The 17,405-nt window shown below is 41.1% G+C and overlaps 1 protein-coding gene across 1 annotated transcript; it reads right to left on the bottom strand.

Moving 5' to 3' along the window:
* Nucleotides 1-83: 83 nt before the first annotated feature.
* On the bottom strand, nucleotides 84-14,751 carry GNAT2 (G protein subunit alpha transducin 2). Its single transcript, XM_073542457.1, has 8 exons — nucleotides 14,367-14,751; nucleotides 11,902-11,944; nucleotides 11,644-11,785; nucleotides 7,922-8,079; nucleotides 3,907-4,035; nucleotides 2,779-2,908; nucleotides 869-1,022; nucleotides 84-739 (listed from the first exon to the last, which is right to left on the bottom strand). The coding sequence occupies exons 1-8, from the start codon at nucleotides 14,482-14,484 to the stop codon at nucleotides 549-551; spliced, it is 1,065 nt and encodes a 354-aa protein (XP_073398558.1). The 5' UTR covers nucleotides 14,485-14,751; the 3' UTR covers nucleotides 84-548.
* Between the last annotated feature and the right edge of the window lie 2,654 nt (nucleotides 14,752-17,405).

The raw sequence follows: 17,405 nt of genomic DNA, 5'->3' as shown, positions 1-17,405 counted from the left end.
AGTTGATGGCTTATCTTGCCTTGACTTCATCTTTCACTTTGCAATGTGACATACGTCTAATTACAAGATTTCATCAGATCTAAAGATCCTTTTGTCTGTATATTGAAAAGGAAGGCTGACATGGCGACAACTGGAAGTAATCCAAAGTTCAGTAGGATTTATTCTATAGGTCCAGGTAGTGTTTGGGGGGAAAAGCTGCGAGAACCCTTTATCCCCTTTTTCTTTTGGAACAATTTGTCATGTCTGATAAAATATCTGCAGCCCAGAGAAAACCGTGTATGATAAGCAATTTTGAGCGGTCTTATTTGGGCATAGCTGCCTATGTCTGACAAAGCCGGTGGCAGATCTGCTACCTGTTTAGAGTTTTTCGCAGAGCTGGTAAACATAACACCACCTACATACTTGTACTGCTGTACTATATAATTATTAGTATGGAAGGGTTGCCAATGCTTACACAAAATGCAACTTTTTGGGCTCTTGTTACTGGTTACAATCCTGTTTCGGAAAAGAATAGGAGGATAGTTTCTCAGCAAGAACTACTGTGAAATTCAGAAGAGTCCACAGTCCTTCAGTGTTTCCTTGATGACGATATCAGTCACCGCATCAAACACAAATTTAACGTTTTGCGTGTCTGTGGCACAGGTCATGTGGCCGTAGATCTCCTTGACATCTTTCCGCATGTTCAAATCAAGAAACTGTAACTTGATATAATTGCCCGCATCTTCAAACGTATTTGGACCTGCCACAGAACAGAAAACGCATACGTGTTTATGCACCTGGGGAAACGTCGGGACGTAGACATTGGTTTAATACAGCAGGACACTTCTTGGGTAAGAAAATTGAAAGGTTTTGAGTAGATGACACTCACCATCATAGTCTGGGAAACAGATGCTTAAATGAACTTTTTTAATTTTCACTTCAAAAAGATCCTTCTTGTTAAGGAAAAGTACTATCGACGTGGCAGCAAAGAACTTGTGGTTACAAATGCTGTTGAACAGATGAAGCGACTCGTGCATCCGGTTCTGTTAAAAGAAAAAGGAATTTTTTTTTTTTTTTACTTTGCCTATAGTAATTTACCACTTGCCACTTTTCGCTTAGGGGGTTTTCCAGTATCATTAAGGGTTGGTTAAAGGCAGACATAACATTATAATAAAATGACAGGTGACTGTTGCAGCCAATCACTGGCCTTGACCGTATACAGCTATTGATCAGCTAGATGGGTCATTTGTGAAGACAAGCACATTCGCCCTGCAGCCAAGTAAACAGTGATGGAGGGGACTCCTTTGTTATTTAAAGTTAGTATATTAACACAAAAGACTGTTCAAACCATGCATGGGCGCTTGCGGCACCCTTTGTATGGCCAAACGCTAGCATGCACCTTTCCATATACTGGTTTTGCATCTATCTCCACCCCCTCTTTCTTGATTGAAAGCTCTGGCTTTGCAAGAACCAGAAAAGGGCAGAGAGAAATGGAAATCAAATTGGTGGTAAGGTTCATTGCACTGTTTGGCCACAAGAAGGTTGCAATAAGCGCCTGTGCTTGGTTTAAACAGTCATTTTCTATAGCCAGCCTCCTTTTTAATCAAATTATCTGCCTTAGAACAAAATTTGTGTAATCTTGGGGAAAAAAAAACCCTTTTAAAGTGAACCTGTCATCAGGAATGTGCTCAGTAAACTACAGACATAGTCGGGTTGGCGTTGTTCTACTGATAAAAAATGATACCTGGGGTGATGAAATCCATCCTGTGGTTGTTTAATCTGTGTTTACAGTTTTGAGTTAATGAGTTTCTCGTGCTCCGGGGCGGCTTTTAAGTTGCTCTGGCCTCATTGTGGCTTAAATGACAGGTCACTGAACCTTCCGTGACCGGCCTCCTTTTTTTAAATACTGTGCTTGCACAGTTAATATTGTCTTTAAAAAACAAAATCTTGTGGGTTGTAAGAACCGCTGAGGAGCAGGATCATGAACAAGCATAAATTATCTGATCGCTCAGCCTGATTGGGATATTGGCCAGGAGATAGAAAAAATCAGCTCTGCGCACTCTGCTTCTTTGCTCTTCTGTTTACAGTTTCTCCTTTATGCTTAGGCCATGTGCACACGCTGCGGTTCTGCTGCGGTTTTGGCCCTGCAGCAGTTCCACAGACATGCTACTTTACCATGTTAGCCTATGGGTTTTCAAAACCGCAGTGCTCACGCTGCGGTTTTTTACCTGCGGAAAAGCTGCGTTTTTTTTTCCGCAGCATGTCAATTGTTTCTGTGGATTCTGCTGCGGTTTCACACCTTTAACATAGTAGAGGTGTGAAACCGCAGGGCAAAACCGCAGGCCAAACCGCAGCAAACCCGCAGGTCACTTTACCTGCGGTTCCGCAGGAAAAAACCCGCAGATGAATCTGCAGTGTGTGCACATAGCCTTACAGTAGATTCTTTAGCATTGTCCTTTGGTAAACCTGTCAGGCTGAGTGAGCAAATAAGTTGTGCTCCTTCATGATTCTGCTACCAAACATGACAGGTGACACGTCTTGAGCAGCATTTCTTAGAAACCCTTTTAATATGTTATTTTATTACAATCACAGTTTCCATCTTTTCTCCCCCTTCCTCCCCAAGAGATATTAATATTAAAACACATTGGATTGGGAAAACCATGTTCTTAGTCCTTTACACAGTGTAGGTGGAGATGGTACGCAGCCATCGGTATATTTCATCTGGCTTATGAACGGACTCCTGTACGAACATAGTCCCACACATAGTACAATAAAACTGTTGGAACACACATCACCTACCACTTCCTCATCCTCCACCAGGACCATGTCGTATGCACTTAATGCTCCACAGAATATAATGCAAGTGACCCCTTCAAAACAGTGTATCCATTTCTTTCGTTCAGATCTCTGTCCACCCACGTCAAACATTCTATAAAAGTCAACAGTATCTGAGTGTTAACAAAGAAAAGTCTGATATTCTCTTAAGGCCGGGATCACACTTGCGAGAAACTTGCACGAGTCTCGCGCCTCAATATCCGGCACTCGGGACCGGAGTGTGCGGCTGCACGAGTCTCGCAAGTGTGATCCTGGCCTAAAATGGTAACAAGATTAAACACATCAGAAATACATCACTTGGTTTTATCAGTATGTCAAGGAAGATATATGGCCCTCAATCAACTATAATGGCTGTCTATGCAGATGTTTAGAAACCAGAGTGATGTTAACAGGCAACACAATGGCACTGCTCTTTAGCTGAGGGACTAACGAGTTGCTCTGTTTGCCACAGACTGGAATAGTTGGACCTCCGTCAGTTGGTCAGAGGATTGCAAACTTGAATTTTTCTTTTTACACGACGGCTTATCAAAAATTCAGACTGCCAAGATTTTTCTATGGACACATTGGAAAGCCATAATAAATCATTATGATTATAAGTGATGTCTACAGCCCTTACTTCTGATATGAAGACATTATTTGCTCACACTAAAATGTAAAATGGGGATAATTGCAATCATAATTTATATTTTTTTTACACAGACATGGGCAAATAAGTGCCCTACTTTTACGGACTGTCCAGGAATTTCCAGATGGTTGACAACCTCGGTTAGTCATTGCTGCCATGTTCTAATGACTGATATTTATAAAAATATTTCCATATATTTGACTAGCTAAAACATCTGAAATATGTTCTTGCTTGGAGTTCATTACTGGTGGGAAGCATAATGTTCAGTCTAGTCACAAAACATATACTGATGATCTTGGATCATTTGTTTTGGGGAAATGGCGGGTTACGAATTTGCTTTAGGTAAGCCTATACCTTCCTAGTGCCACAAGTGAATACACTGAATTGTCATATTAGCAAGTATGGTTGTTGATGCTTAATCAACGTCTGCCATTACGCTTCTTATTTAGAATGCCAAATGGACAAACCTGAAGTGTAGATCTTTAAATGAGAACTGTGACTCTATGATTCCTGTTGTTTTCACACGGGAACGGAGAACATCTTGCTCGTTTGGGAGGTAGCCAGGTGCTGTGATCCTATCCAGTTGGTTAAGGTAACTAATTTGATAAGAAAAAAGCCAGTAAAATGTAGGAACAATGCGCAGACGTAAATGGTGGCACAAAATTTATCTACAGCCGCCTCTGTAAGACCTTTAGGTGCATGTTACTACATACTTGTAATACCATTCTTTATATGTGGGGTTAGGGAAAAGGTAATATAGCTGTTAGAAAAAGAAAGCTAGCACAACATTGCAGAGGTTATTTGCCTCCTCGTCGGTGCAAACTAGGAGGAGTAGTTTGGCCGAGTAAGGCAAACTGTCTTTTTCAGGCAAATTCTGCTTGGAACCCATCTGAAAAGAACCCTAAAAAGTTAGAAGAAATGAAAACCACTTTCTGTGCATGTGTTCCATCTCTTGTAACATTAAGACGTAAAGAGACTAAAAAGTGACCAGTTTATTCTTTTGGCGGCTTCTGTGTGCAAGTTGTCATTATGTTATCAATGGAATTTAAGAAATAAGCCAATGCCACAGCAAAACATGTCCAAAGAGACGTCCGAAAAGAAGTTTCAAGGACAACATCACCAGCGTTTTACAAAGACGACATCTGCTTCAAAAGGTACGTCCATGTCTGAAAGATGTCGTGCACCTGCCCTTAAAAGCCAATGATGGGGTTTATGGGGTGAAGCGTCTCCTTTATGGGAGAGAACCAATTGGCACAGAGAGACTTGTAGGGCATGCATGGCTCCTCTGGGATATTTAAATCTGTAAATAGCTGGTTCAGAAAGAAAGAAGACAAAAACTCTAGTGTAACCTATTGGATGTAGCAATCTTAAAAGTCAATATTGACCGTTTAACGAACTTTGCCACATGATTTGTGATAAGCCCAAACAGAATCTCCATTTGCAGACACGTTTCAGGGTGCTGCCCCTCGTCCATGCATAGTAGGAGTGTTTATTTTGCAGCAATTCAACAGTTGCTCACCTCTAAAACAGTAAAAGTATGCCAGCCACCTGCGCAGATCCTCGGAACCCCGTATGGACAAACGTGGAGATAGCGATACTGAAGAAGCAAATGGTTCCAGCTGCGTATAAAAACTATTTCTTCTTTATTCAGAAACGTGTTAAAATACACATATGTGCTCTCCAAGTGCTAATACAGACAGAGGCTACGCGTTTCGACCTAGATCGGTCTTTAACCAAACCATGACTTGGTTAAAGACCGATCTAGGTCGAAACGCGTAGCCTCTGTCTGTATTAGCACTTGGAGAGCACATATGTGTATTTTAACACGTTTCTGAAGAAAGAATTTTTATATGCAGCTGGAACCATTTGCTTCTTCAGTTGCGCACCTCTCCCTCACTGTTGGGGCCAGATCCAGATTTGCCATCAGTTTTGTAAAATCTCCAGCCCTGTCCCTACTTCCAGATCAGTTCTAATCACTGCTTTCCCAGAGCCAAGCGCTTGTAATGAGTAACACTGTAGCATGGTCTTTCTGAAGAACCTATTGTGCTAGAGCTGTCACTCGAGGAGTGCCTTCCCCCAGCAGTATGAAGATGGAGAGCTGTGTGCTACTGAAGACTAATGTTGAGAATAATCTTTTAAAGCCCACCTCCAGCATTTTTTTTTTTTTCATTTTACCACTGCAGTGATGTCACTAATCTAAGTTGCCTGCCCCTAGTAATATACTCACCAGACACCATCTTCATCTGTTATCTGTGCCGCTCTTGTCCTCTTCTGTAGGTTGTGACCAGCCGGATCGTTCCAGTGTTTGCTGGGTGAATATACTCACCAGACACCATCTTCATCTGTTATCTGTGCCGCTCTTGTCATCTTCTGTAGGTTGTGACCAGCCGGATCGTTCCACTGTTTGCTGGGTGAGCCAGTAGTCACTACTCAATGAAAGTCTATGAGAACCAGAACGAGGCTCTCATCGGCTTACATTGAGACCTTTTGACCATTACCGCTGACTTCTGGTCAATCGGAAGTTGTAGTCACAAGATGGCTGATCAGAAATGGGCACAGCTGAAGACAGCAGCTGGAAAGTATATTACTAGAGGCAGGGAACATAGATTAGTAAGGATGGTTTCACATTTGTGTCTGTGTGCGCAGCGTTTGATCCGCATGCGTCATGCGTACATATATTTAACATGGTGTACGCAGGGACATGCGTTTGCATGCTTTTGCGTACGCATGCGTCGTTTTGCGGTGTGCAGTGAACACAACATGTTGCATTTTTTTGAGGCGTCAAAAATCCATCAAATATGCGCAGGCATGCGGATGAGTGCGTCAAACGCATTACTGTCTATGGGAACGCATTGGTATGCAAGGACATGCATACGCATGCTTTCTATACGCATGCGGTCTTCAAAATTTAAATAGAAATCTCATGAGACACGCCCACTTTTGTCTGGCGTCATCAAACGCATGGGCATATACAGCGCAAACGCGTGCAAAAAAAGCATAGAAACGCAGCGTTTTTCATCATGCGTAAGATGATGCACATAAAAACGCTGCGTAAACATGCGTTTTTGCATGCATTTGTGCATGCGGATGATACGCTGCAGACTCGGAAAAAAAAAACGGAGTGATGGTTTAAAGGATATTATGAGCGGCGGCTGTGAATACTCCCTGTTTATTTCATTGACTCTGCTGTGCAGCGTGAGCTGTCATTCCAAACTGGCAGGGAGTGCTTACAGTAGCCCATTCACAGTATAGCGAGCAGTGGTTGTTGCCACTCCGTGCCATGAGTGAAAGCTGGAGGCTCCCGTAGCCATACTTCTAATATGGCTGCAATACAGCATTTGAATACTGTTTACAGGGAACCTGTCAGAAAGTTGTTGCTATGTTAGCTGAGAGGCTGATTCCAGGGATGTCAGTTTTGCTAGAATCCTTGTTTTCTCGTGTAGATTTAGCAATGCTTATGTGTATAATACAGCCCTGATGAGAAGCTTCCTGTGTATGTTGTCAGCAAGCTGCTAATCAGTGGTGGGGGCGAGGTTACACTGATTTGTCGCAGGATGTAGTCCTGTAGTGAGTTTCTGCTGATAAAACACTGATTGTAATGAAACTACAACACACAGCCTAGTAAGTGACACATCCCTGGAATCAGACTCACTTGCCCTATATTATACTGCTCTCAGATTAAATAGCAAAAATCCGCTGACAGATTCCCTTTAAATGCAGGTTAATCCCATATCTGCAGGTTAATAGCATTATCTAAAGTGACAGATTCCTTTTATTTAACTAAAATACTGTCTCAGTTAGTGAAAAACGGACTCTCTGCTGTGGCTCTATGTGGCATCCGGTATTTTTTTGTTCTCGCACCCATAGACACGAATGGGTGAGTCTCATCTGATGTACAGAGTAAACTTGTGTATACTGCGGTTTTGTTTTTTTTTAAATTTTCAAACACCGATTTGGTAAGTGAAAGAAATTAGTCCTCTACAATGCCCCACTGAATAACATCGGTCTGAGTACAGTCCGGTTTTTTTTTTTTTTTTTTTTTATTCTTTTTACAGATGGCATTCGGACGGTTGAGTGCCCGAGGCCTAAGAGTAGTTAGTGTCCTGTGCCTGACTAGACGGGGTGTTTGAGAACATTGTGGGCTCTAAACAGGAGTGGGGACACTTCACTTCTGGGCTGTGGTCAGGGGCTGGGTTTAGTAAGGAAGCAGTGACTGATGCATGTGATACTGTACCGGATCTCCATTTACCATAATTGGTGAAGCAATGAACTTTTAGATTAAATTTATCAAAGACAAAGTGTAGGAGGTGCCGCTTAATAATGTTGCTCTTTGCAGATTTAAACAGAAAAAGAAGCAGACAGTAAATTTATGACTATAACTTTCAGTATTAACGGGAGGGAGAGGAAAAAAACCACCCACTGTAACTTTCCACAGTGTGAAGTGTTATTTTTACAAGTCTTGTGGTATGTTGTGACACTCACTATGCTGCAGAGTCATTAAGTTGGTATTCTGCTGCCCTTTCAAAAGAGGCTTGCACCCCATCATCTTTCCAGAGCCTTTTGATCACATCCACAAGCTCTTGAGGCATTGTGCCCTCTTCAATGGAGTCTGCAAGGTGGCAAAGGAGACGTCCATCATCCTGTGTACAAAAATGAATTGCAGTTCACTCGCAAATCAACTGGTTAGTCATCAACCGGTTAGTCATCCTAGCTAGTGACAGACACATCATTAATGCTTTCAGCCAGCAGAGTGTTTCCGAGGATTTAGGTTGATACATCCACGGACGCTTCGGAGTGTCGGTGCATATTAGCAATAAAGGGGTAAGGCCATGTGCACACAATGCAGATTTGAAGCGTTTCCGCAGCGGATTTTACCGCGCAGAAACGTTGCATATCCGCATTGTGATGTACAGTACCTTTAAAATGAATGAAAAAAAAAAACCGCTGTGCAGACGCTGCTGATTTTTCCGCGCGGTTTTCCTGCGGTACAAAATCCGCAGCATGTTACTTCTTTTGTGCGGTTTTCTATCTCCCCTGTCACCAAATCCGCAGGGGGAAGACCGCAATGGAAAACCGCACAAAAACCGCATGAAAACTGCGTGAAAAATGGAAGAAATCCGCAGGAAAAATGCAGGTCATTTGACCTGCGGTTTTCTTCCATTCTGCACGGAAAAATCCGCAGGGCTCAAAACTCCGTCTGCACTCAGCCTAACACTGAAGACCTGTTTACTACTTCTAAAACTGCTTTCTGCATTTTGTACCCAATGTAGAACAGTTTTACCCACGTGGTGGTGTACAGTGTCAGACTGAAGAACATTGGGCCCACCTTTCTCCCCCACTCAAGGTTTGCACTATGAACTCTCCAGAAGAAGACAGGGCCCACCGGAGAATCTCTCTGGTGGGCCATTCCAACTCTGGTGCTGCATATCACAGGCCAAAAGCCACCCACCGCAAAATGCTCTCCTGCTTTTTTTCCTCATGAATTTAACAAATATGTAACATGTAAAAATAGTTTTCTACTCCCCTCCACCATTGTTAAAATGTGACCAGAAGTAGTGGAAATGTAATAGCACCAAAGCAGTCATCATTCCTTCAGCCTCCACAGCCCCTGTGGTATGCGGTAGGTGAGGACATGAAAGGTGACGTTCGATGTTACCATCTCACTTACTATACAGCAATGCGTGCAACCGACTGTGAAAAATGCAGATAGTAGATCTCAAAAGTCTTCAGTGACTTTATGTTCCGTTGTTTTATTCCACATGTATCAGATCATCTGTGTTTATAAATCTTCCCTAAGGATTATGTGTATGAGGGAAAATGCTATTTACCTGCAGCTATAGGGTTTTGTCTGCAGGTAAAGAGCAGTATGATGCTGTCTTGCTGAAAGTGCAGCTACTGGGAGAACATGAACTTATTTCCTCCCGGGAGCTGCCAGCTTTAAGTTATAGGGGCGTGCATGGAGCTGCTACAGTCAGATACGCTACAGAACTGACTGTCGATTAAAGTTCCTATTACCGAAACCTGACAACTCTCGGGCAGATAGGTACGTCATAGGTTGCCTCCCTTTTCAGGCCCATGATTTGATCAGCTGTCATGTGCCCTTAACAGTCACAGGTGGAATCGCCATCCAGCCGCTGCTGTTAACATGTTAAATGCCACTGTCCATTTCCGACCGGCATTTAACGCATCACAAACCCTGCCCATTTTCGCACCTGACACATGATCATGGGTTGACAATGACAGCTGGGGATCTGCAGAAGACCCTCATGCCTGTCATTGCAGATCTCCTATGGACGCCAGTCCCTGGCCAGCGTTCGTACGAAATGATTATTTCTGCTACATGTATAAGGGCTTCTGCACTGCTATGTGCATCACAAGCGATCAAATGTTCGCAGCTTCAAGTTTCCTAATGAGACTATTGAAGTCAGTGAAAAGTGTAAAAAAAAAAAAAAAAAATACAAAAGGTCAAATCACCCCCTTTTGCCCCATTCACAATGAAACAATAAAAATACATATTTGATATCGCTGTGTTCAGAAATGTCAGATCTATCAAAATATAAATAAAATTAATCCGTTTGGTAAATGGTGTGATGTGAAAAAATCAAAACATCAAAATTACGTTTTTTTGGGCACTGCCACACTGCAATAAAATGGAATAATGTTAGTTTGGCGTTTAAAAAAATAAACCCTTGCCCAGCACCAGATCCCGAAAAATGGAAACGCTATGTGACTCGGAAAATGGTGTAATTTTTTAAGGTTTTTATTTGCACCACTTAAAAATAGAACCTATACACATTTGGTATCTTCAAACTCATAATGACCTGGAGAATCATAATGGCGGGTCAGTTTTAGCATTTAGTGAACATGGTAAAAAAAAAAAAAAAACAATTGTAGAATTGGAATATTTTTCTCATTTTCCAGTACACTATATGGTAAAATCAATGGTCTTGTTCAAAAGAACCACTCATCCCACAAAAATCAAGCCCTTAACAGGCCATATTGATAGAAAAATAAAAAAGATTTGGCTCTGGGAAGAAGGGGAGCAAAAAAAAAAAACTAAAATCCCAAGATTGTGAAGGGGTTACGTTAAGGGTGTGTTTCGACGTGGCGTAATACATCAAGATTTGCTGCGGATTGAACATTGCGTACATCTGCAGCATTCAATCCGCAGCTTCCAGATGTTACAGCAATAGTGGAGGGGATTTTATGAAATCCAGTCTCCACTATGCGTACAAAGACGCAGGTGACACCCACGAAACCGGACATGCCACGCGTCTTTATAGACCGCAGGAGACGCTCAGTCTCCGCAAGATATAGTCCAGTCTATGGATGGGATGCGGTGATTCCGCATGTGTTCGATGAACACATGCATTATCACTGTGTGTAGCTTTCCGCTGCATCCAATGTGCTGCTACTACGCAGCGTGGAAACATACCCTAAGGCTATGTGCCTACGTATGCAGAAATTTCCTGAGAAAAGCCAGACTCCTTCCCAGGAAATCCGCAATTTTTTATTTGCGTTTTTTTCGCATTTTTTGTTTTCTTTTTTTTGCAGATTTTTAGCGTTTCTTTCCGGAGCTTGATGATGCAATGAAATCCGCAAATTTTCTTCAAAATTAATGAACATGCTGCGGTTTTTTCCGCAATGCGTTTTTTTTGCGGAAAAAAACGCATCATGGGCACAAAAATTGCAGATTTCATTCTATTAATAGGATGCTTAATGTATGCATTTTTTTAAGCATTTTTGATGTGGAAAAACGCGGCAAAAACGCGAAAGATCCTTAACGTATGAACACAGCCTTAGGCTGTGTGCACACGCTGCGGTTCCGCTGCGGTTTTGGCCCTGCGGAACCGCAGCAGTTCCCCAGACATGCTACAGTACCATGTAACCTTAAGGGTTTTCAAAACCGCTGTGCTCATGCTGCGGTGTTTTCCGCGCGTTTTTTTTTTTTTCCGCAGCATGTCAATTGTTTCTGCGGATTCCGCTGCGGTTTCACACCTTTAACATAGTAGAGGTGTGAAACCGCAGGCCAAACTGCAGCAAAACCGCAGGTCACTTTACCTGCGGTTCCGCGGGGAAAAACCTGCAGGTGAATCTGCAGCGTGTGCACATAGCCTTACTGTCTGAAGGTAGCTACGCATTCAGTAAGGCGACCAGGCAGCATTGTTTTCCAAGGTGACAGGTTCCCTTTAACTCTTACTTACCGCTTTGCTTGATTCACCATAATCAATTCCAAGAGTGCTCATAGCACGGATTATAGCAAGGATTGACTGCAGTATGTTGCCGTAGATAATAGCTTTGAACTCCAAGCATTCTTGTTCTGAATATCCATCTTGGTGGATAATCCTTAATAAAATTGATTGGTAAAATTACTAGAGATGTAAGATCAGGAAGAGACATAATGTATGGGAAATTTCGTGTGGTGAAACATTTATGCAGTGGATGGTTACATTGTTACTCACTTCATCTGCTTCACAATAGTGCTCTTTCCAGATTCTCCAGCCCCTGCAAAGAAATCAGCATTATTTGTCTCATATATGATGAGGTATAGGAGGCTCCATACTATAGTTACTTGGGACACCAATTGTCCCTTTGATGAGTCACTTACATCTCTTAATCTGATTCAATTGATAAGACCGAGAAATAGCCAGGAGACAAGATTATTCCGGATTCGCTCCTGGCCGGCTCTTTCCAGCGCCACTGTAGGTGATTGACAGGTACCACCTTATGTATACACGAAGGAGAGATCTGACAATCACTTGGAGACTCCAGTCACGCCTCGTCTCCAGTTACGGTTTTTTGCTATACCTATATTTTCTCTGAATTGATACAGACGTCTTGCAGTCAGATTATGGTTTGAGTGGCATGAATCTGATCACTGATTCACTTTAAGGATCTACAGAAAAAGATTTATTGTATGTGAGTATATCACATACGTATTTGTTTCCCTTAAGGTTTCATATATAATGCCAAAAAATTTCGAAGAGATGTACAAAGATTGTCCTAAGAGGGGAAACCATTCAAATTTCTAATCTTCTCAGTCATTAACCCTGGAAACCATTTCATAGTAAGCCATTTGCCCTTTTTGTATGTTTTCCGAGAAGAAAACCTACATGAACACATTGAAAGCAAGCAAACTCCATTCAATTGCTACAATAAATTTGGCGACTTATTTGTTCTTATCCATTAATAGAATACTATTATACAGTGGTCCCCAACCTTTCTTACTGTTTGAGCCACATTCCACTCTGAGAGTGTCACAAACCATATTCCCATTCTACCCAACGGGTAGTGATATCCAGATACCGCCCCCCCCAACTTCCAAATTAGTGATATCAAGAGCACTCATTACTGGTATAATAACAGCCAAAACTTTCCCATAGAAATCACTCTGAGGCAGTATACTTAGATCAGGGGTTCCCAACTTTACTCCCACCTTTTATACCACCACATCCAACTTCAAGCAACCCTTTAACTCACCATAACATCCTACCTCCAGTTAACCAAACTTAGTTTATCTCCAACTGTTAAGCCATTGTATGTTCATTTAGATTTGCTCTTCTTTTGTAGGGTTACTTTCTAAAATCACCATCTGGAGACCTGCTATTCATAGCTGTTTGTTAGACCTGGTGCTAATGCAATATATTGACAGACAGGTCCGCGAGACAACAGGTTGGGGACCCCTGCTATATGTAGAATCAATGTAGATGTTTTCCTCGCTGAGCTCAAACGATGTTGTTGGAGAACCATAATTGTGGACAAAGTCCATCATAAACTGCATGTACCTTCCTAGGGTAGGCAATAGTAGGAAATTTAGGAAAGACCATTGCGCTAATTATGCCTCAAAATGCACCAAGTGCCAAGAATCTGCAAATATAATCTCCCAATTAGATATCCAGTTACCTTCTGAGTGGGCAGAGATACATATTAAGAAAATATATTGGCAATGATAAGATGTTCCATGCTATATCACCTTGTAATGTAAGTGTTCCAGATGGAGGCTCAAAACTAATCAAAAGTGAAAAATATATAGACTAGTAAACGTAGAATCTCAACTGTGCGCACCCCCAATAATCTGTTATACTGGTATGAAACTAGACATAATATCAATGGACTTAACAATGCAGACAGTAGTAATTAAGTAGGAAGCTGATGTAGTAAAACTAAGGTTAGCTTTTTACCTAAACTACATTAATTGATGAGTCGAGGATGCAGAAGATCAGTATTTCTCTTGTAATTTGCTTTACAGTAATTTGACAACTCACTGGTATTACTCATTATGTAATTGGATTATGCCATCTTCAATCTAATGACTGTCAGATGCTATTCTTGTTTTAGTTTCATAACCATTGTACAGGCCTCACTAGAGGTAAGTTGAGTAATTATGTAAGTCTTATGAGATAAATTGATTCCTTCGACTGTTCAGTATTTCATAAGGAGACCTTTGATGTGGATTGTACTGCAGCATCCTGAAACAAACATGGCCTGTCCATGGTTAGACAGCTGGAAAGTTTTGACACAGCAAGATTTGTTGGAGAAGTGAGTTATATTTGAGAAAACGGAGCTGAACATTCTAGGACGGCTGGCTAAAACTATATGCATCTGACATAATGGCTTCCAATTCAAGTTGTGGCAAATATCTTAAATGAAGCACAACTTTTCAAGAAATTAGTTGCAGATACTGCCATTTATGTATGGATTGCAACCAAAAATGTAATATGCTTTGCTAATGACAATAACACATGACATCATGTCTCATTCTATGAGAGTGTTCTTAGTATCGTCAGTAGGTGTAATCATTCCAACTTGTATGTATTTTTTGCTAAAAATGGCAACTATTCTAAAATGATGACCAACATTTAAGTTTATTATCCACCCCATTGTGGTGCACCATCTACCAATCACCATGAAATGCAGTGTTTCTCACCGAGCAGTAGTAGTTTTACTGTCTTGGCATCCATTGCTGCATCTTCTTGAAGCTTTTTCTCAAGCTCCTTAGACCTCTTCGCCAGCTCCTTGTCTTCTGCACTAGCTCCACTTCCCATCTCAGAATCTTCACTGTCTGTTCCGTTATCGTCCAGAATCTGTTGTATGGGACTAATTAATGTTCTGTCTGGAGCCTCCTTGCCCTCCACGATGTCCCGTAATCGTATACTGCGTTTAGCAGCCTTGTGTTCCCTGTTGCGTTTACAGATTATACGGTGGGCTCCTTTGACAGGAATGTCAGCTTTAAATCTCTTGTTCTTAAATTCCAGTTTTCCAGAGATGTTGCACTGTGATGAGCTAATCCTCTCTGTCAAAAGGACCTCACCTATCTCTTTCCATTCTATTTAGTGGTTTCCTTTTATATGTTGTTTACGAAAATTGTCTTCTGATATTTTAACATGTGTCTCTCGATGCAAGTCTTCTTCCTTCCTTTCTCTTTCTGTGATTTCTGTTAGATGAGCTCCTTGGACTGAAAGATCCCCAGTTATCACCTGACATAAGAAATCCCATTAGGGTCTCTGAGCTTAAGGATAAAGGGAGGGGGATATTAAAGCTTTGGGGCTTGGAGATGGGAGCAGAATACCGTATGGTAATATAAATAACTTCAGTAGCACCGAAATAATTACAAAATACTGCATAGAAAGTTTACCTTTCAAACTAAGTTGTGATTGGATACAAGTGTTCTACATTTTCGACACTACTATTGCTGATCTCTTTCAAGCATCACAACTTAAGTAGTGTAGGGTCATGATTAGAAAGTCAAGAGATTTAGTTCACTGCATAATCACATACTATTTATAGACAATCCTGAAGTTTAGTAAGAGCTGGAGAGTAACACCATATGCTGTATGAAGACGTGTGCTTACAGAAGAGCAGTCCGTGCTTAGCTCTTGAGTAAACTGATCAATTCTTTATTCATTGATCAACACGATTTACTAAATAGATTTTCAGACACCTTTCGCACAAACAAGACCCTGCCCCCCTGACAGTTGTTGTACCATCCCCAACAACATGTTGATTCAATATGACAGGTACCAACTGCTCCTAAGCCTAAAGCTTTGCTGCCAGGATCTCCTGACACTGAAATCAGACGTCCGCATTAAGCTCTTTAAAGTGGAGGATTTCAAAGTTAATCCTGACTTGCTCTGTCCTTCTCTCACTCTGACTTGTGCACAATGATCTGCTAATACATCACTGCAGTGATCAGTTTTTACATACAGGATCAGACTAGCCATTCAGTTTTCCATGGGATTTGTGAAGCCTAAGTGTTCTCATTGGCATTTCTTTTTTATGGTATTGTTTCATCACTGCTATGCTCTAAATGTATATTCATTACGTGGTAACGTGTGATCGAACAGCTGCATTTTACCTAGGGGCTGATTGTATGCAGTAAAGAACTATGTGACAAGGACATAATTGACTTTGTCAACTTCAGCTTAATATTTTTCTAGAATATCTTCCAAAACACAGCTTTGGGATTCTTAAAAAGACCGCATGAAACTGAAGCCGTCCAAGTATTTGAAAAGGTTAGAGCTTATGTTATAAAACTACATTAACAAAATAGTGCAAAATGTTCAAGTGTTATACTGTGCTGTTTGCCGTTGTTATCATACCACCAAAGCACTGGAGCCAAGATGTTATGTCTCCAACTCTGTGCAAAAAAAAACACAAAAAACGACTGGTGTTAAAGAACAGAGGCCTCAATATTTGATAGCTGAGGTTAAAGATGTAAGGGTTAGTTAGATCAAGATGTTTTAGAAGGGTCTAGCCACTCAGGAGCCTGTCTTTTAGATAGAATCTAGAGTACTTTCCATGTAATACTGTCGCTGATGAAAGGGTAGTTTATGAACAAATGCACCTTCCCCTGGGGATAATAGCTGATTGCTGGGGCTTTATGAAATCAGGCCAACTTCAATCCAAAAAGCGATTGTCTTGATGAGTCAACCTCTTTAAGTCATTCAGTTGGCAGACCAGCCCTTACCAAAATAGTTACCCAGATCTGCAGTGTTTTGAAGCCATCTAAGGTTGTCTTCACAGATTAGTTGCATAATATCCTGCGACTGACCTATTCATTTAAATGTGGCTTGCAGAAATCCATGTGTTTGTAGCCTGAACACTTTTTAATCTGAATGTAGTTGTATCTCCAGTTCTCTCACCACTTTCTGAATAGCAGCAAGCACCAGTCATGGTTAATGCTTCCTTTAGGTTTCCCACTCTAGCACCGTTCCACCACATTTCACTCTCAGGAATTTCTGCAACTAATCTGCTGCAACACTACAGTTAAGGGGGTTTTACACATAGCGATATCGCTAGCAATATCGCTAAAATGTCACTGATTTCGTGACGTTATAGCGATATTGCTAGCGATATCGCTATGTGTGATACCTCCGACCGGCTCCCCCGCTGTCCATTGCTGATCGCGCGGCTCCATTTCTCGTCGTCTGTTTCCTGCTGCGCTTCCTGTTGTGATGAAGAGCGACGCTTTTTCTTTTTTGCCTGGAAAAAACTTTGAACGTTTACAAATTTTAGATGCACTTCAATAAAATATTGGCTTAGGAGTAAAAAGTGTTTAACCTTTTCAGGACTAGGCCATGTTCTGACTTTTTTTTTTTTTCATTTTGTTATTTTCCAAACACCATAAAGTTTGTCAACAATTTTTTGCAAGGGATTGTTTTTTTGCTGGGTGAAATTGTGAAAAAAAGCAAGTCTGACATTGTTTTTGGATTTTGTTTTTACTGTGTTTACTAAGTAGTAAAAACGGTATCCGACAACATGATTCTTTAGTTAAATTTGAATACCAAACTTGCATCCTTTCTTATTATTTTAGAGGAGTGAACAAAATTCTGTAATTTTTTTTTTTTTTTTTTTTACAAACTTATTTGGTTTGTCTCTTTATTTTATGAGACATATGACTTTTTTATTTTTCCAATTTTTCCAGCAATGGAGCTATAGTTTTCATTGGTATCATTATGCAGTACAT

The sequence above is a fragment of the Dendrobates tinctorius genome, unplaced genomic scaffold, assembly GCF_039654945.1.
Source record: "Dendrobates tinctorius isolate UK_male_01 unplaced genomic scaffold, ASM3965494v1 ptg000127l, whole genome shotgun sequence".
Classification (NCBI taxonomy): domain Eukaryota; kingdom Metazoa; phylum Chordata; class Amphibia; order Anura; family Dendrobatidae; genus Dendrobates; species Dendrobates tinctorius.
The sequence above is the reverse complement of the archived record's forward strand: the minus strand, read 5'-3'. Positions and strand labels throughout refer to the sequence as shown.

What these genes read in the sequence shown, in the direction of transcription:
- GNAT2 (XM_073542457.1), bottom strand. Translation starts at nt 14,484, where the DNA reads ATGGGAAGTGGAGCTAGTGCAGAAGACAAGGAGCTGGCGAAGAGGTCT. An exon ending in ATGGTGAATCAAGCAAAGCG is followed by an intron (nt 8,080 to 11,643) that starts GTAAGTAAGAGT and finishes TTTTGTACACAG; the next exon opens with GATGATGGACGTCTCCTTTG. An exon ending in TGGTGGAGGATGAGGAAGTG is followed by an intron (nt 1,023 to 2,778) that starts GTAGGTGATGTG and finishes TTCTTTTAACAG; the next exon opens with AACCGGATGCACGAGTCGCT.